This window comes from Pan troglodytes, chromosome 16 (genome assembly GCF_028858775.2).
Source record: "Pan troglodytes isolate AG18354 chromosome 16, NHGRI_mPanTro3-v2.0_pri, whole genome shotgun sequence".
NCBI classification, from domain to species: Eukaryota; Metazoa; Chordata; class Mammalia; order Primates; family Hominidae; genus Pan; species Pan troglodytes.
The window spans coordinates 33039697-33057795 of record NC_072414.2 but is presented as its reverse complement, the minus strand read 5'-3'; the positions used below and the strand labels follow the sequence as shown (position 1 = coordinate 33057795).

At 41.7% G+C, this 18099-nt stretch overlaps 1 protein-coding gene across 4 annotated transcripts in view; it reads left to right on the top strand.

Annotated features, from left to right (window-relative positions):
• Positions 1-18099, top strand: part of INO80 (INO80 complex ATPase subunit) — a 137070-nt gene that overhangs the window by 28950 nt on the left and 90021 nt on the right. For 3 of the 4 annotated variants that reach the window (XM_510320.6, XM_016927958.4, XM_054667384.2), the window contains exons 7-14: positions 1692-1906; positions 6196-6249; positions 7367-7570; positions 12687-12882; positions 13759-13826; positions 15192-15401; positions 16699-16779; positions 17582-17677. In XM_510320.6, coding sequence (XP_510320.2) covers positions 1692-1906; positions 6196-6249; positions 7367-7570; positions 12687-12882; positions 13759-13826; positions 15192-15401; positions 16699-16779; positions 17582-17677 — 1124 coding nt within the window. The remainder of the gene's footprint in view (positions 1-1691; positions 1907-6195; positions 6250-7366; positions 7571-12686; positions 12883-13758; positions 13827-15191; positions 15402-16698; positions 16780-17581; positions 17678-18099) is intronic. The other variant, XM_016927956.4, reaches the window with a different exon arrangement.

Genomic DNA, 18099 nt, shown 5'->3' with positions numbered 1-18099 from the left:
CTGGATTACTTATAATACCTCATATGATGTAAATGCTATGTAAATACTTGTTATCCTATATTGTTTAGAGAATAATGACCAAAAAAAGTTTGTACATATTCAGTACAGCTGCTGCAACCATTCTTTTTTTTTTTTCCTGAATATTTTTGATCCTCAGTTGGTTGAATCTATGATGTGGAACCCACAGATAGGAAGGGTAGACTATATTATTAACCTTAATTCATATTTGGCTTATAGTCTTTAGTTCTAGAATTGGAAAGACAGATTCCTAGCTAAAGGTTTAGGCAAAATTAGTTTATTCCATTTTTCTTATACACACTGCAAATATTGCAAATGTTCTGGGATAGGAAGTTGGTTATGCACAGAGAAGTAAGAAAAGTAACCTGAAGTGTTTGGAATAAGTTATCATTGTTGCTGTCCGAGGTGATTTAAAATAGATCACCTCCTGATGATCTTCTGTAGTGTTTGTTTGCATGTTTGCCAGGAAATGTCCTTTCCTCTCTTACTGAGCTCTCAGCAGCTGGATATCAGGAAGGAAACTGAAAGAGAAAGTTTTAAACTATCTTTGTGAGGCAAATTTTATTCCCCTGAAAGTATTCATTTCTTTTTTTTTTTTTTTTTTTTGAGATGGAGTCTCGCTCTGTCACCCAGGCTGGAGTGCAGTGGTGTGATCTCAGCTCACTGCAACCTCTACCTCCTGAGTTCAAGCAATTCTCATGCCTCAGCCTCCCGAGTAGTTGGGATTAAAGGTGCACGCCACTATACCTGGCTAATTTTTGTATTTTTAGTAGAGATGGGGTTTCACCATGTTGGCCAGGCTGGTCTTGAACTCCTGACCTCAGGTGATCCCCCTGCCTTGGCCTCTCAAAGTGCTGGGATTACCGGTGTGAGCCATCGCACCTGGCTTAAAGGTATGAATTGTACTCAAAAAGGCTCCTTTTAGCCTTCCCTTCTTTCTCTATTATCTTTATTAGTGTTTTCTCACCCTCCACACACTTTCTCCAACCTGAATTAAGGTTTTGTTTCATGTATTTTTGTCTTGCAAGTCTTAGTGACATATCAATATGTCTTTTTCTTCTCTTTTATTTTTCTTTATCCACCTTATAGGTATACTTTTTTCTTATTTTCCCCACACTGCATAGATGTATAGCCACCTTATATTGCCACCAAGTAGAAATAAGTTTCCTTCCTTTGACTATTACTTGAGTCTGTGATACCTCAGACACTTCCTTACCTATTAGGTTCAAAAGAAATTTGGTTCTTGCCACGTGCCTGTAGTCCCAGCTACTCGGGAGGCTGAAGCGGGAGAATCGCTTGAACCTGGGAGGTGGAGGTTGCAGTGAGCCGAGATTGCACCATTGCACTCCAACCTGGGCGACAGGGCGAGACTCCGTCTCGGAAAAAAAATAAAAGAAATTTGGTTCTCGGGTTTTATTCTGTATTTCACTTTCATATAAACAGAGTGAGTATCCAGTGTTCTTTTCCAGGTTAGTGAGGTATCAATCAGTATGTTTCTCCTTCTCTGTTACTTTTCTTCCTCAAGGAATATTCATGGGTCTGAGTAGATAAAGGGATATGTGTTGTCAGTGTCAGGTGGAATAAGGAAAGAACCTTGCATGTTTTAAGTCATGAGGTTGCTTTGTGACTATCTCCTGTGGAAGTGCAACCTGTTGCATCTGTTTCTTTTGCAGCTAAGTTGAAAAAAGTGAAGAAAAAAAGACGAAGAGATGAAGAACTTTCCTCTGAAGAATCCCCTCGTCGCCATCACCACCAGACCAAAGTCTTTGCCAAGTTTTCTCACGATGCACCTCCCCCTGGCACTAAGAAAAAGCACTTATCAATTGAACAGCTGAATGCTCGTCGCAGGAAAGTATGGCTCAGCATTGTGAAAAAGGAACTACCAAAGGTAAGTGAATGCCTCCAGGAGATGGAGATTAGGAGAATGTTTTCTCTCCCCACCCACTAAAGAGGAACTCTGAGAGCTAGATACTTTCACAGATAGGAATTCTGCAAAGAAACTAATCTGTTGGAATCAAGAAAATGCTGAGTAGTCCTCTTTCAGTTAACAGTTTCTTCTAGAATGTGGTCAGAATTCACAAGACAATTAGTTATTGTGTGATGCTCCGTGGTCAAAAAATTGGAGGACAACTTCTTCAAGAAAAGAATGCAGTTTTCCTAAATATAGCAATAGATACTTGACAGCCAATTTATAGGTGATATTAGAAAAAATTAAAAAGAGGCCAGGCATGGCAGGTCACACCTGTAATCCCAGCACTTTGGGAGGCTGAGGTGGGTAGATCGCTTGAGCCCAGGAGTTTGAGACCAGTCTGGACAGCATGGTGAAACCCCATCTCTACAAAAACTACAAAAATGAACTGGGCGTAGCAGCACATGTTTGTAGCCCTCCCTATGCAAGTGGCTGAGGCAGGATAGATAGAGCCCAGGAGGTTGAGGCTGCAGCGAGCTGAGATCGCACCACTGCACTCTAGCTTGTGTAACAGAATGTGTAACATAATAAATATTTATTTATTTTATCTCAAAAATTAAATAAAATAAAAAGGAGTTGATATGTTTCTTAGAGAATTTACAAATGTTTGAATGTTGCTGGATAATCACAGGCACTAGAATAAAATGTGAACGAGTTAAACATGTATAAGCATTTTTCCTCTTAATTCATTTGGTTTTGATAACATTTTATTTTATTATTATTATTTTTGAGATGGAGTCTTGCTCTGTTGCCTGGGCTGGATTGCAGTGTCATCATCTCTGCTCACTGCAACCTCCGCTTCCCAGGTTCAAACAATTCTCCTTCCTCAGCCTTCCAAGTACTTGGGGCTACAGGCAGATGCCACCATGCCCAGCTAATTTTTGTATTTTGGTAGAGATGGGGTTTCACCATGTTGGCCAGGCTGGTCTCAAACTCTTGACCCCAGGTGATCTGCCTGGCTCCGCCTCATAAAGTGTTGGGATTACAGGTGTGCGCCACCATGCCCAGCCAATAACATGTTATTTTGATATAATTTCAAAATTAATAGTTGCAAACCAGATGCCATATGTAGCGTTTTTTTTTTTTTTTTTTTTTTTAAAGAAGTTGCAATTATAGTCCAAGGAATGTCTGTTTACCCTTAAGTGAGATTCACCAGTTGTTTACATATTACTCTTAAGGATGAATTGAATGCAATCCTGATAGGAACAGGATATTTCATTATAAATTGGATTTTTTTTAGAAACAGGATATTTTATGAATTGAGAAAAGTTGATACTAAAGTCCATGTGATGAAGTCAGAATGTAGGAGTAGCTGGGGAAGAATTGGAAAATCCCCACTAAACGTTAGAACACACTACAAAACCTCTACAGTTAAAAAAGTGTGGTACTGGCACATGAATAGGCAAATAGATGAGTAGAATAAGCCGGTGGACTTACAAATTAGTAGTGCCAAGACAACTGGGTAGCAATTTAGATAAAACTAGATCTGCATCTTACACATATACTTCATATAGGTTAGTATGACACTTTTTAAACTATGGAGGTTATAGTGTGTTTTAATTTTTTTTTTTTTTTTTTTTTTTTGAGATGGAGTCTCATCTCTTGCCCTGGCTGGAGTACAGGTGTGCGATCTTGGCTCACTGCAACCTCTGCCTCCTGGGTTTAAGCGATTCTCCCACTTCTGCCTCCCAAGTAGCTGAGTAGCTGGGACTACAGGTGCGCGCCATCACGCCCAGCTAATTTTTGTATTTTTAGAAGAGACGAGGTTTCGCCATGTTGGCCAGGCTGGTCTTGAACTCCTGACCTCAAGTGAGCTGCTCACCTCAGCTTTCCAAAGTGCTGGAATTATAGGTGTGAGCCACCATGCCCAACCTGTTTTAATGTTTTGAGGATATTACCTTTGATCCCTTGGTATGGTGGTGTTTTGCTACTGTAAAATTAAAATTTTTTTTCCATAGCAGTTAATAAGTATTTCTGGAGACATAGTTTATGCTTGAGCATTCTTTTTTTTTTTTTTTGAGACGGAGTCTGGCTTTGGGCTGGAGTGCGATCTCGGCTCACTGCAAGCTCCGCCTCCCGGGTTCATGCCATTCTCCTCCTTCAGCCTCCGGAGTAGCTGGGACTACAGGCACCCGCCACGACACCCGGCTAATTTTTTTTGTATTTTTAGTAGAGACAAGGTTTCACCCTATTAGCCAGGCTGGTCTCGATCTTCTGACCTCATGATCTGTGCGCCTCGGCCTCCCATAGTGCCGGGATTGCAGACGTGAGCCACTGCACCTGGCCTGTGCTTGAGCATTCTTGATGGGAAAGTTATGGGAAACTTTCCCATGACTTAGTACCTGATGAAGAGGCCTCAGATGGTGTCCTTTCAATGAAAGAAATGAGTTTTCATTTCTTTTTGAGATAGGGTCTTGTTCTGTTGCCCAGGTTGGAGTGCAGTGGACTCATCTTGGTTCACTTCAGCGTTGATCTCCCAGGCTCAAGCAGTCCTCGCACCTCAGCCTCCTGAATACCTGGGGCTATAAGTGTGTGTCACCACACTGAGCTAATTCTGTTTATTTAATTTTTTTTTTGTTTTTTGAGACGGAGTTTCGCTCTTGTCACCGAGGTTGGAGTACAATGGCATGATCTCGACTCACTGCAACCTCCACCTGCCGGGTTCAAGCAATTCTCCTGAGGTAGCTCCCTCCTGGGTAGCTGGGATTACAGGCGCCTGCCACCACACTCAGCTAATTTTTGTATTTTTAGTAGAGACGGGGTTTCACCATGTTGACCAGGCTGGTGTTGAAGTCCTGACCTCAGGTGATCCAACCACCTCAGCCTCCCAAAGTGCTGGGATTACAGGTGTGAGCCACCACGCCCGGCCCAATTCTGTTTATTGTTTATAGAGACGAGGTCTCACTATCTTGCCCAGGCTAGTCTCGAACTCCTGGACTCAAGTGATCCTCCTGCCTCAACCTCCCAAAGTGCCGGGGTTGCAGGTGTAAGCCACTGCGCCTGGCCAAGAAATGACTTTTTTTTTTTTTTTTGAGACGGAGTTTTGCTCTTGTCACCCAGGCTGGAGTGCAGTGGTGTGATCTCGGCTCACTGCAGCCTCCGCCTCCTGAGTTCAAGTGATTCTCCTGCTTCAGCCTCCCGAGTAGCTAGGATTACAGGCATGTGCCACCATGCCTGGCTAAGTTTTCTATTTTTAGTAGAAATGGGGTTTCACCACATTGGCCAGTCTGGTCTCAAACTCATTACCTCAAGTGATCCACCTGCCTCGGCCTCCCAAAGTGCTGGAATTACAGGCGTGAACCACCATTCCTGGCCAGGAAATGACTTTTTAGTGGGAATATTTGAGGTTCCTGGCTTCAGAGTGACAATAGCTCTTTAATTAGTAAGAGTTTTTTTTTTATAAAAGGCTCATATATTCCCTTAAATTTGCTGTCTTACGTGCAAACATTAAAGAAATGGCTTTCAGACCTTCTTTGTCACTTTGAACCCATTGTTTCTTTAACATCAAGGAGAGTACTCTTCAGTACTGAAAGAGCCACCCAGCTCTGCCTCTTCAGCATCTTCTTCCATGTCAAATAGACATCATGGGGAGTCAGGTTTCTGTACTGACTTTTGTTTTTCCCCTTAGCTAGAGTGGAAAACACAAATAGCTGGGTTGTGGGCTGCTGGGTCATTTTGTGTTAGGTCTTCCTTGGAGTTTAGTTTTAGAGAAGATTAGGCTTATGTGGTGGCAGAAACTGAGTAATAGTGACATCAGGTTTGCCTAGGCCGGAGGTGGGGCTAGAATCACACTTAGGAGACTAGTTTATCTTTCTCCTAATGATTCCTGTATCTGGATGCCCTGTTCTCTCAGCCTTGCAGATTGGCCCTGGTAAGCAACATGTTTTAATCAGGATAGTGCTAAGGTTTAGGTATTGTAACATTTTTCTAGTCCACTTCAAGCCTTACATGTAACTTAACATCTTCCCAAAAGTATACAGAAGACTATTTAAGGCATCCACAATGCTGACTTATTCTTCTTGAATGCTTCTTTAATCGTTTTATGTATGGCGTTGAGACAATACATCTGGATGACTTATAGAAGTAATGTATCTTGCTTGGCTTGACATTTTCTAACCCTCTAGGAATTGAGTAAAAGACTGTTCATTCTACATAGTCTTAGTTCAAAAATGAATCCTAAATGAAATATTGTTTTTTAAATATTTTAGGCAAATAAGCAGAAAGCTTCAGCTCGTAACCTGTTTCTCACCAATAGCCGAAAGGTAAAATTGTAGTTTTGTATTTTCCATTTCATGTTTTGCTGGAATATATTCTTCTTCTTTGGGGTCCATCTTGCTGCTCTTGTCCGTCGTAACCTGTTGATCATGAATCTAATAGTTCGTAAGAGAGTTTCCGAATGTTCTCAAGCTGTTTATTTTTTATTTTTATTTTTTGAGACAGAGTCTCAGCCGCCCAGGCTGGAGTGCAGTGGCAGTGATCTTGGCTCACTGCAACCACCGTCTCCCAGGTTCAAGCGATTCTCCCATCTCAGCCTCCCGAGTAGCTGGGATTACAGGCACCTGCCATCATGCCCTATAATTTTTGTATTTTAGTAGAGACAGGGTTTCACCATGTTGGCCAGGCTGGTCTTGAACTCCTGACCTCAGGTGATCTGCCTGCCTCAGCCTCCCAAAGTGCTAGGATTACAGGCATGAGCCACCGCGCCCGGCCTCAATCTGTTTATTAAATAAAATTGTTCTTCCTCACATTTCTGGTATTTGAACCTTTTTGGATAAGACCATAGCCCACCCTGATTTCTTGAGCAGATCACGGAATCTTCCTGTCTTCAGTCTCGTCTAAGAAATAATGATGTGAATATCTTCCCTTAGAGGAGACTAAAACAACTTCCTTTAAGAATTGTGAGGATCAGATTAGGCCATGTTACTAGTTGTGTTTCTCTGGGGTAGTCATTCAACTGTGTTTCCTCATTTATAAATGAGGGTGATGGTAATGCCAATTTCATAGGGTTTTTGTGAAGAGTAAATTGGTTTAATATATTTTTCAGTGGTGCTAAAGATGTAATAAGCAGTGATAGCTGTTATTAATGTGTACAATAACATTTTGTAACTTCCAAGCACATCCCAGGTCCTTCTTCATCATTATAATTTTTCATCTTCTAAGGTGATAGAAATTGGATAGATTTCTTATCCCTGATAATACCAAAGGGTCTGGGCCTATGTCACAGTACTGTACAAGGACATTAATCAAGTTGCAGGAGAAAGATGTGGTCAAGGATGACAGTTTGGCTGAACAGATTGAGGAATGATGTGATTTAGAGTCCAGGAAGAACCAGCCTCTGGTATGGGGTCCTTTCCGCTGTAATGCTGTTGTTGTTTTCAGCTTGCTCACCAGTGCATGAAGGAGGTGCGTCGAGCTGCCTTGCAGGCCCAGAAGAACTGTAAGGAAACCTTGCCTCGTGCCCGCCGCCTCACCAAGGAGATGCTTCTGTACTGGAAGAAATATGAGAAAGTAGAGAAGGAGCACCGCAAGAGAGCAGAGAAGGAAGCTTTGGAGCAGCGGAAGTTGGATGAGGAAATGCGGGAGGTAGGGCAAAAGCATAACATTTTGAAAACCCTAATTACTACAGCCATTTGAAGAGATTCGTTTGCATTTTGAAAATTGTACATCTAACCAATGACACTGTCAATTTTTTGGTTTTTTTTTTTGGTAGAGATGCGGTTTCGCCACGTTGCCCAGGCTGGTCTCAAACTCCTGAGCTTCGAGTGATCCGCTTGCCTTGATCTCCTACCGTCAGAAATTTTTTTAAAGACTTAATTTTGAGGATGGTGATTTTAGACTAGTAAACCAATTCTGCTTTTAGTCTTTTGGTAAGGCCCTCCTCAGGCCTTTTTCTCTTTTCTTCTAAGCTGTCTTCCTCTATTCTGGGCTCTTATTCCTCAAGAAAAAGGAATGAGCAAAAGAGAAAGAAAGTAGCTTTTAATTCATCTTGGTTTGTTTGTAGGTGCTGACTGCAGTTTTGCTTTTTTTGGACAGTAAGAAATAGATGCCAAATTCAGGGCCAGATAGGGACAGTGGACAATGAGCCCAGTTTTCTAAGACTTACCCTTCACCTACTGTACTGTTTTATTTATTTTTTTGTTTTGAGATGAAGTTTCACTCTTGTCGCCCAGGCTGGAGTGCAGTGGCGTAATCTCGGCTCATTGCAACCTTTGCCTCCCACATTCAAGCAATTCTGCCTCAGCTTCCTGAGTAGCTGGGACTATAGGCACCCACCACCATGCCCGGCTAATTTTTTGTATTTTTAGTAGAGACAGGGTTTCACTATGTTGGCCAGGCTGGTTTTGAATTCCTGAGCTCAGATGATACGCCTGCCTCGGCCTCCCAAAGTGCTGAGGTTACAGGCGTGAGCCACCGTGCCCAGCCTACTTTACTGTTTTAACTTGCAGCCAGTACTGTTGGTAAACCTGATGCCAGCTGATGTAGGCTGTGTATATTGCTGAGGGAAGCAAGAGGAGAGAATAAGAAGGCAAAGTCATTGTATTGCCATTGATAAACCAGCTGAGATGAATGGAAGGAGAGTTGAGATTTGAAGAAAGAAGGGAATTAGTGGATTGGATGATGTTTTCTTTCAGGTATATGTAGTAACTCATGTCAAAGTGGAGCTTTGGAGCCTCTTCTGAGCTCTTGATCTTCCCTTATTTTATCATGACTTCGAGAATGAAGATGGATTTTGCTCAGTTCTCTTAAGTCTCCTGGTTAATTCGTATATTTGCATGCAAGGTAATCATATTATCAAGTTAGTAAACATTTGATGCTTTTGGGAATTCTTAACTCAGAGAATTTAAAGTCATTTGAGAGTTAGCCACAGATCTTGAAGTTTTGCAGGCAACTTGGCCTATATTCTAGATTTCTGAGACCTAGATTCTTAGTTGTGTTGATAGCTAACTGATGGTTATGCTGACTTATGCATCTTTTTCTTTGAACTTTTGAAATAAAATTTTGACATATCCTTTCTGTTTTCTTAATCTACTTCATTCATTTAATCATATGGTAGTTAACTTCTTTAGGGTTAGAGATATTATTCTTGGCCGGGCGCGGTGGCTCACGTCTGTAATCTCAGCACTTTGGGAGGCCGAGGTGGGTGGATCACAAGGTCAGGAGTTCAAGACCAGCTTGGCCAACATGGTGAAACCCTGTCTCTACTAAAAATACAAAAATTAGCCGGGCATGGTGGCAGCCGCCTGTAATCTCAGCTACTTGGGAGGCTGAGGCAGAGAATTGCTTGAACCCGGGAGGTGGAGGTTGCAGTGAGCCGAGATCGTGCCACTACACTGCAGCCTGGGTGACAGAGGAAGAATCCATCTCAAAAAAAAAAAAAGATGTTATTCTTTTTCTTAATTGTTTTACTTTAGAAAGTTTTCCTTAGGCTGAGTGTATTGGCTCATGCCCATAATCCTAGCAGAAAGGCAGAGACGGGAGGATCGCTGGAATCCAGGAGTTCAAGACCAGTGTGGGCAACATGGTGATACTTCATATCTATAAACAGTAGAAAAATTAGACAGGTGTAGTGGCACATGCCTATAGTCCCAGTTACTTTGGAGGCTGAGGTGGGAGTATTGCTTGAGCCTGGGATGTTGAGGCTGCAGTGAGCTGTGTTCTTGTTACTGCCTCCAGCCTGGGTGACAGAGTAAGATACCATCTCTTCAGAAAAAAACAAAGATTTTCTTGATAGCACTTTAGGTTTGAAACATGAACATTCATGAAGACAAAAAACTTAATTTTCTCTCACTCTCTTTCTCAAGTTTTCTTCTATTTTGGATCTGGCTCAAGTGCTATAAAGCTTTAAAGAGACAGTATAATTTTACGTAGATTACTGCTTTATAAAATATACTTTCAGCCTTTTGGGTTTTTTTTTTTTTTTTTTGCTGTATTCCCTATTGTTTTTCTTTTGGGAGAGTGGATCAAGGATAAATCAAGTATATTTTATGAATTTTGTTATGAAATAATTCAAAATAATGACTCTTGGACCAATAATGCTCTTTTTTGGGAAAAAAAAATAAAGCAAACAAGGCTGGGCGTGGTGGCTCACGCTTGTAATCCCAGCACTTTGGGAGGCCGAGGTGGGCAGATCAAGAGATCGGGAGATCGAGACCGTCCTGGCTAACACGGTGAAACCCCGTCTTTACTAAAAATACAAAAAATTAGCTGGGTGTGGTGGCATACACCTGTAGTCCTAGCTACTCGGGAGGCTGAGACAGCAGAATCGCTTGAACCGGGGAGATGGAGGTTGCAGTGAGCCGAGATTGCACCACTGCACACCAGCCAGGGTGAGAGAGCGAGACTCCATCTCAAAAAAAGAAAAAGAAAACAAAATAATGACTTTTTAATGTGCTACTTATACTGTGTTCTGTGTTCCATATAATTTGGTATTTTGGATTATGTTTTCATTTTATTGTTTATCTTAGGAATGATTTTATTTATCGACACAATGATTATTTTTCTTAGGTTATTTTAGAGTAGAGGCACTTAGAAAAAAAGTGATGTCTTACTCTGTCACCCAGGCTGGAGTGCAGTGGCATGATCTTGGCTCAGTGCAGCATCAATCTCTTGGGCTCAAGCAGTCCTCCCGCCTCAGCCTCCAGTGTAGCTGGGACTGCAGGTACATGCTACCATGCCTGGCAAATTTTTTTATTTTTTGTAGAAACAGGGTTTTGCCATGTTGCCCAGTCTGGTCTCAAACTCCTGAGATCAAGCAGTCCACCTGAAAGGCACTTTTAATTTAGCCTTTTGACATTAAAAAAAAAAAGAAAGTTTGCACATGTATGTGTATTCAGTCTATATTCGTTTTTTGTAGCTATTATTATCACAGATGAAATACAGGTTGTTGGGTTTTGTTTTGTTTTGTTTTGAGACAGAGTCTTGCTCTGTTACCCAGTCTGAAGTGCAGTGGCGTGACCTCGGCTCACTGCAACCTTTCCTCCTGGGTTCAAGTGATTCTCCTGCCTCAGCCTCCTAAATAGCTGGGATTACAGGCGCCTGCCACCATGCCTGGCTAATTTTTGTATTTTTATCAGAGACGAGGTTTCTCCATGTTGACCAGGCTGATCTCGAACTCCTGACCTCAGGTGATCCGCCAGCCTTGGTCTCCCAAAGTGCCGGGATTATAGGCATGAGCTACCATGCCTGGCCAAAAAATACAGATTGTGTTGGGGAGTATTTTGTTCCTTCCTGTAGATTGTTTTGGGGAGTATTTTCTTCCTTCCATTAACCTGTTAATTTCATATACCTATTGTATTGGCTTTCAGAATAATTTATAGCTCTTTGTCAGTTATTTTGACTTTTGGTGGTAAGAGTTTTAGGGCCGGTGTGGTGGCTGGCCAGGTGCAGTGGCTCACACCTATAATCCCAGCACTTTGTGAGGCTGAATGTGGGCCGATCACATGAGGTCAGGAGTTCGAGACCAGCCTGGTCAATATGGTGAAACCCGTCTCTACTAAAAAAATACAACAATACAGGCTGGGCATGGTGGCTCACACCTTTAATCCCAGCACTTTGGGAGGCCGAGACGGGCAGATCATGAGGTCGGGAGATTGAGACCATCCTGGCTAACGCAGTGAAACCCCGTCTCTACTAAAAATACAAAAAATTAGCCGGGCATGTTGGCAGGCGCCTGTAGTCCCAGCTACTCAGGAGGCTGAGACAGGAGAATGGCATGAACCCAGGAGGCAGTGCTTGCAGTTAGCCAAGATCACTCCACTGCACTCCAGCCTGGGCGACAGAGGGAGACTCTGCCCCCCGCCCCCCCCGCCACCAAAAAAAAATAGAAAAATTAGCCAGGCATTGTGGTGGACGCCAATAGTCCCAGCTACTTGGGAGAGCGAGGCAGGAGAATCACTTGAACCTGGGAGGCAGAGGTTACGGTGAGGCTCAGATTGTGCCATTGCACTCCAGCCTGGCCCACACAGTTAGACTTGTCTCAAAAAAAAAAAGAAAAGTTTCTGACATGTGTACATTTTCAAAAATAATAAAGCTACATAGACATGTATCCACCATCCAGGTTATAAAATGGAACATACTGTTTGAATTTAGTTGTTGTCTCTGTGCCACCATAGAAAAGTAATGTAAGAAAGAAACATTTTAGTCAGAAGCCTAATGGAGAAAAGATTCACAGTATAAAGGAGAGCAAAACACTTGTTACTAGCAGATTATGAATGAAAGTTATTCATTGCGCCAGGTGTGGTGGCTCATGCCTGTAATCCCAGCACTTTGGGATGCTGAAGCCAGTGGGTCACCTGAGTTCGAGACCAGCCTGGCCAACATGGTGAAACCCTGTCTTTACTAGTAATATACAAATTAGCTGAGTTTAGTGGTGCTCACCTGTAATCCCAGCTACTCTGGAGGCTGAGGTACGAGACTAGCTTGAACCCGGGAGGCGGAGGTCGCAGTGAGCCGAGATCGTGCCACTATACTCCAGCCCATGCAACCAGCTGAGACTCTGTCTGAAAAAGGAAAAGAAATTTATTCATTGCTTTTAGTGCCACTGACTTGGCTAAATTAAAATTGTTTATCAGTGATGTTTAGATTTTTAAAAGTAAACAATTGGTAAAGGAATTGTATGCAAATATAAGTGGTGAATTCTGGACTACCTCTTGGATATCATTGATAATTTGGCTCTGTTTTCACTATTTTCCCTCTTTAGGCCAAGAGGCAACAGCGAAAACTCAACTTCTTAATTACCCAGACAGAGTTGTATGCCCATTTCATGAGTCGCAAACGAGATATGGGTCATGATGGTATCCAGGAAGAAATCCTAAGGAAACTGGAAGACAGTTCTACCCAGAGACAAATCGATATAGGTGGAGGAGTGGTAGTTAACATCACACAGGAGGATTATGGTGAGTCCTCAGTCAGGACTTAGAGGAAGGCTACCTCTTATTTTTTATATCTGAAGGTTACATACATTAATTTTTGCAAATTTTTTTATTGATTCATAGGTAATTTACCAGAAAAGAGAGATTTATTGTACTGGAGTAGGGAAAGTGTGTTTCTATAACAGAAGTATAAGACCATTTATTGAAGAATTTGAATAGGAAGTGTTGTGGTTATATGATCTTGCAAGTTTGGGAATATTTTTGTTGTGATTTGTTAGTAGAAATAACAGGTATTGTAATCAGAGTTCAGTAGAACTGAACTGTGTTTCAGCAGAGGAAAATGTCTCTCACATAATACGATTTCTTGTTTATTTAAGCACGAGAAAGCAGCTGTTCAGTTGTCTTTATGTGATCACAAGGAGAGGGAGGAATTGGGATGAAGTTTGAGAGGAATTTCACAGAGAATGCTGATTAAGATTGTGTTGAGCTAGAAATAGTAGAGATTGTAACTGCTTTATAGTATCTTGGGGTTTAAATATGTCTGTATTTCTCCTGTTAAAATAGTTTCACCTATCATAAATATATTAAAATTTTGAATCCTGATTGTCTTGATTGTTGTAGCTTGGTATTATTTGGTAGAAGAAACCCCAGTACTGAGAGGCAGTGCCGTGATGTTTTTTGTGAGCTTGCTTTGGCTGCTGGAGACCATGGCAGTCCTCCACCTCCATTGCATTTCCAGCTTCTTACCTCTGAGAATTTAGCCTTTCTCTTCCCCCACCCTCCGTGAACCCAGGGATAAGTAGAATGAGGGAATCAGGGATCCACATACATTGGTGTTAATTGTATCTTAGAACAAGATCAGTTGATAAAGTGTGATAATCCATAAATTTTCCTTTTCAGATAGTAACCATTTTAAAGCCCAGGCCCTGAAGAATGCTGAAAATGCTTACCATATTCACCAAGCTCGGGTGAGTCTTCAGATAGAAAGGTTTACTGTAATTGGCCCTGGAAATACCCCACAAGCCTTTACTTAGGTGGTCTTCCTTTAGTCTTAATCACATTTGCAATTAAAAGCATAGACTAGCTTGTGTATATGTGTGTGATTAACTGTGTGTAGGGGGTGGAGCTGGGTCTCTTTCACTTTAGATTAGTAGGGATACTAGAAGAAAGGCAGAAAAACGAATATTCAGTTTTCTAGCTTTAGCAATGTGTTAATTTCAAGTTAGAACAGTTTGTATTTTTTTTTCTTTCTCTTGAGTAATCATGGGCAATACAGTATGAAATGTATCATAGATGTTTAATGAAAAAGACCATACTCACCGGGCGTGGTGGCTCACTCCTGTAATCCTAGCACTTTGGGAGGCTGAGGTGGGTGGATCACAAGGTCAGGAGATCGAGACCATCCAGGCTAACGCGGTGAAACCCCATCTCTACTAAAATACAAAAAATTAGCCGGGCGTGGTGGAGGGCGCCTGTAGTCCCCTCTACTCGGGAGGCTGAGGCAGGAGAATGACGTGAACCCGGTAGGCGGAGCTTGCTGTGAGCCGAGATTGCGCCACTGCACTCCAGCCTGGGCGACAGATTGAGACTGCATCTCAAAAAAAAAAAAAGAAAAAGACCACACTCTTGGCTTGTTAAGAGAGCCATATCATGGTTTCAAAAAACTGCTACGTTATTTAATGCCTTCTTTCACTTAAGTAATAACTTGCTCTTTGTTATTTATTTATTTATTTATTCTTTTTTTTTTGAGGCAGGAGTCTTGCTTTGTCACCCTCCTTGAGTAGCTGGGACTACAGGTGCGCACCACCACACCCAGCTAATTTTTTTTATTTTAGTAGAGACGGGGTTTCACCATGTTGGCCAGGATGGTCTCGATCTCCTGACCTCGTGATCCGCCCGCCTTGGCCTCCCAAAGTTCTGGGATTACAGGTGTGAGCCACTGCGCCTGGCCCAAGCTCTTTGTTATGTATGATATAGTGATGTTTAACAAAATCAGAAAGAAACTACAATCAGGTTGAATTAAGTAAAAAATTTGCTGTTTTTAATATACTGCATAGGAGCCCCTATTTAACATTGACAGAGTGTAAGTCAAAGATAGACGAATGTGACCTTCCCCAATTTCTAATATAATTGTTACATTAAATAATATTAGTAATATGTTTTATAGAAATGATGTCATATGATATTACATTATATTATCAGATTATGAGAAATTTTGTTCCAATTATTTTTCTTAGCACAGGGTAGATATATTGTTATCTTGAGTTTTATTTTCATGTAATATTTTTCCTCTTTTTTTTTTTTCTAATTTTTTTTTTTTTTTTACTTTCCAGACAAGGTCATTTGATGAAGATGCAAAAGAAAGTCGAGCAGCTGCCCTACGGGCAGCAAACAAGTCTGGCACTGGGTTTGGGGAGAGTTATAGCCTGGCTAACCCATCTATCCGGGCTGGTGAGGATATTCCACAGCCCACAATTTTTAATGGCAAATTGAAAGGTTATCAACTGAAAGGCATGAATTGGTTGGCCAATCTATATGAACAGGTGAATTTTAGAACCGTGTCATTCTCTTTTATTATCTCTTTTCCTAAAGTCATTTGTTCAATGTGATTGTGAAATGAGTACAAGATCTGGCTGAGTGCGGTGGCTCATGCCTGCAATTCCAGCACTTTGGGAGGCCAAGGCAGGCGGATCACCTGAGGTTGGGAGTTCGAGACCAGCCTGACCAACATGGTGAAACCGCATTTCTACTAAAAAAAAAAAATACAAAATTAGCCTGGCATGGTGGTGCATGCCTGTGATCCCAGCTACTTGGGAGGCTGAGGCAGGAGAATCATTTGAATCTGGGAGGCGGAGATTGCGGTGAGCTAAGATGGCGCCATTGCACTGTAGCCTGGGCAACAAGAGCAAAACTCCATCTCAAAAAAAAAAAAAAAAAAAGGAAATGAGTACAAGATCATGTTTTAGATTTCACCCTTTTAAAAAGCTATATCCTGGGGAGGGATAGCAGTAGGAGAAATACCTAATGTAAATGACGAGTTAATGGGTGCAGCACACCAACATGGCACATGTATACATATGTAAGAAACCTGCACATTGTGCGCATGTACCCTAGAACTTGAAGTATAATTAAAAATAAATTAATGTAGATTTATTAAAAAATAAAAAGCTATATCCTTTGACAAGAGGCAGAAGGATGTCTCTGTTTCTCTTTCTTTTTGAGACAGGATCTTACTCTGTCACCCAGGCTGAAGTGGAGTGGTGCGTTTATGGCTCACTGTAGCCTTAAACTCCTGGGCTCAAGTGATCCTCCTGCCTCAGCCCCCAGAATAGCTGGGACTGCAGACACATGCCACCACGCCTGGCTAATTTTTGTATTTTTTGTAGAAACGGGCTGTCTCCATGTTGCCCAGACTGGTCTCAAACTCCTGGGCTCATGCGATATGCCTGCCTCGGCCTCCCAAAGTGCCGGGACAGGCATGAGCCACTGCACCCAGCTGATGTCTTTTTGTTTTTTTGTAACCTGGAGATCCTACTGGAGAATATTTGTGTATTTCTTATGGTTTGTCTTATATGGACTTGGTAAATCTAATTGCTTTTGTGTCTGGGTTGTATTAGCTAACAGACTGGCCTTGCCCTGTCTCATGTATCATGGTTCATAGTTGTAGCTGTAGCATTGGCAAAAGCAATTACTATAGCAGTGGGTAAAAGTGCTGAGGCTGAGTATCTCTGGTCACTTCTCTTTAAACAAGCCTGTTATCTTGGTCATTCTTTTTGGTAACAGGTTGAACTTTATTTGATGAAATGCATGAGGTGTTGATCATGTATTTTTTTTCCCCAGGGTATTAATGGCATTCTTGCTGATGAAATGGGCCTTGGTAAAACAGTACAGAGCATTGCCCTTCTGGCCCATCTGGCTGAGGTGGGTAGATGCAATCTTTCTATCTTCATTTCTCTAGAATTTAGGGTAATTTCTGTTGAAAATCAGCCACTTAAAAGCACTATGTTAAGCTGTGTAGCATTCCAAGATAGTGGGCCTGGATTCTTGCCTCAGAGCTTTATAAGGGGACAGTGTTTTATAACTTTTTGGTTTTTAAGAGGGCTAGGACAATTTTTGAGCATGTGATTTTGAGACACTCCTTTCCGCTCTGCATTGATCACCACCAGTGTAGTGGCAAGGGCCATATAGTTAGATCAGAACACCTTGCCTAACATTTCAGCTCTACTCTTATTACCAGTGTAAACTTGGGCAATTTAGCCTCTTTTTCAACTTAACTCTCTGAGGCTTAGTTTCCTCTTCCTCTTCCTCTTCTATGGAGACGTTATCTACTTTATAGGAATTTTATAAGAATTAAATTTTTAAAATGCGTAAAACTGAAAAAAAAGCAAAAGCTCTATACCTATTAAGTAACTACAAGATTGTCGGATAACTAGTATAGTAGAAAACAATACATACAAGTCAGTGTGTCATAAATGCTTTGTGGATAAGACCTATAAGAGGTCAGAAGAGGGAATAGTTGCTTGCCATTTTTTTCTCAAGGTGTGTCTTTATGTTCTTATTATTAACATAGGATATTACTATTGAATGTGCAGATTTGGGATTTACTCACTGTTTCTCTTGTTATTTGTTTCCTATTCTTAGATTGTTCTTGTCATTAATTATAATTTTGAATTAAATACCGTCCCTTTTCCTGTAGTTGGCTGACTGGGTTTTTCTGTTGCAGAGAGAGAACATTTGGGGACCTTTCTTAATAATTTCACCTGCGTCTACACTTAACAATTGGCACCAGGAGTTTACTAGATTTGTTCCTAAATTTAAGGTAAATATCAGTCCAACCAAAACATCTATTGCTCTTTAAAATAAACTTTTTGACTCTCCTTTTCTTGCCCTACTAATTACTCAACAGTTTTAAATTTTGGCCGGACTTGGGGGCTCACACTTGTAATCTCAGCACTTTGGGAGGTTGAGGTGGGTGGATCACGAGGTCAGGAAGTCGAGATCATCCTGGCTAACATGGTGAAACCCCGTCTCTACTAAAAATACAAAAAAAAAATTAGCCGGGCATGGTGCCATGTGTCTGTAGTCCCAGCTGCTCAGGAGGCTGAGGCAGGAGAATTGCTTGAACGGGGCAGGGCCAGGGGGGTGAGGGGGCGAGGGGAGGTTGCAGTGAGGGGAGGTTGTAGCAAGCCGAGAATGTGCCGCTGCACTCCATCCAGGGCGACAGAGCAAGACTCCTTCCGT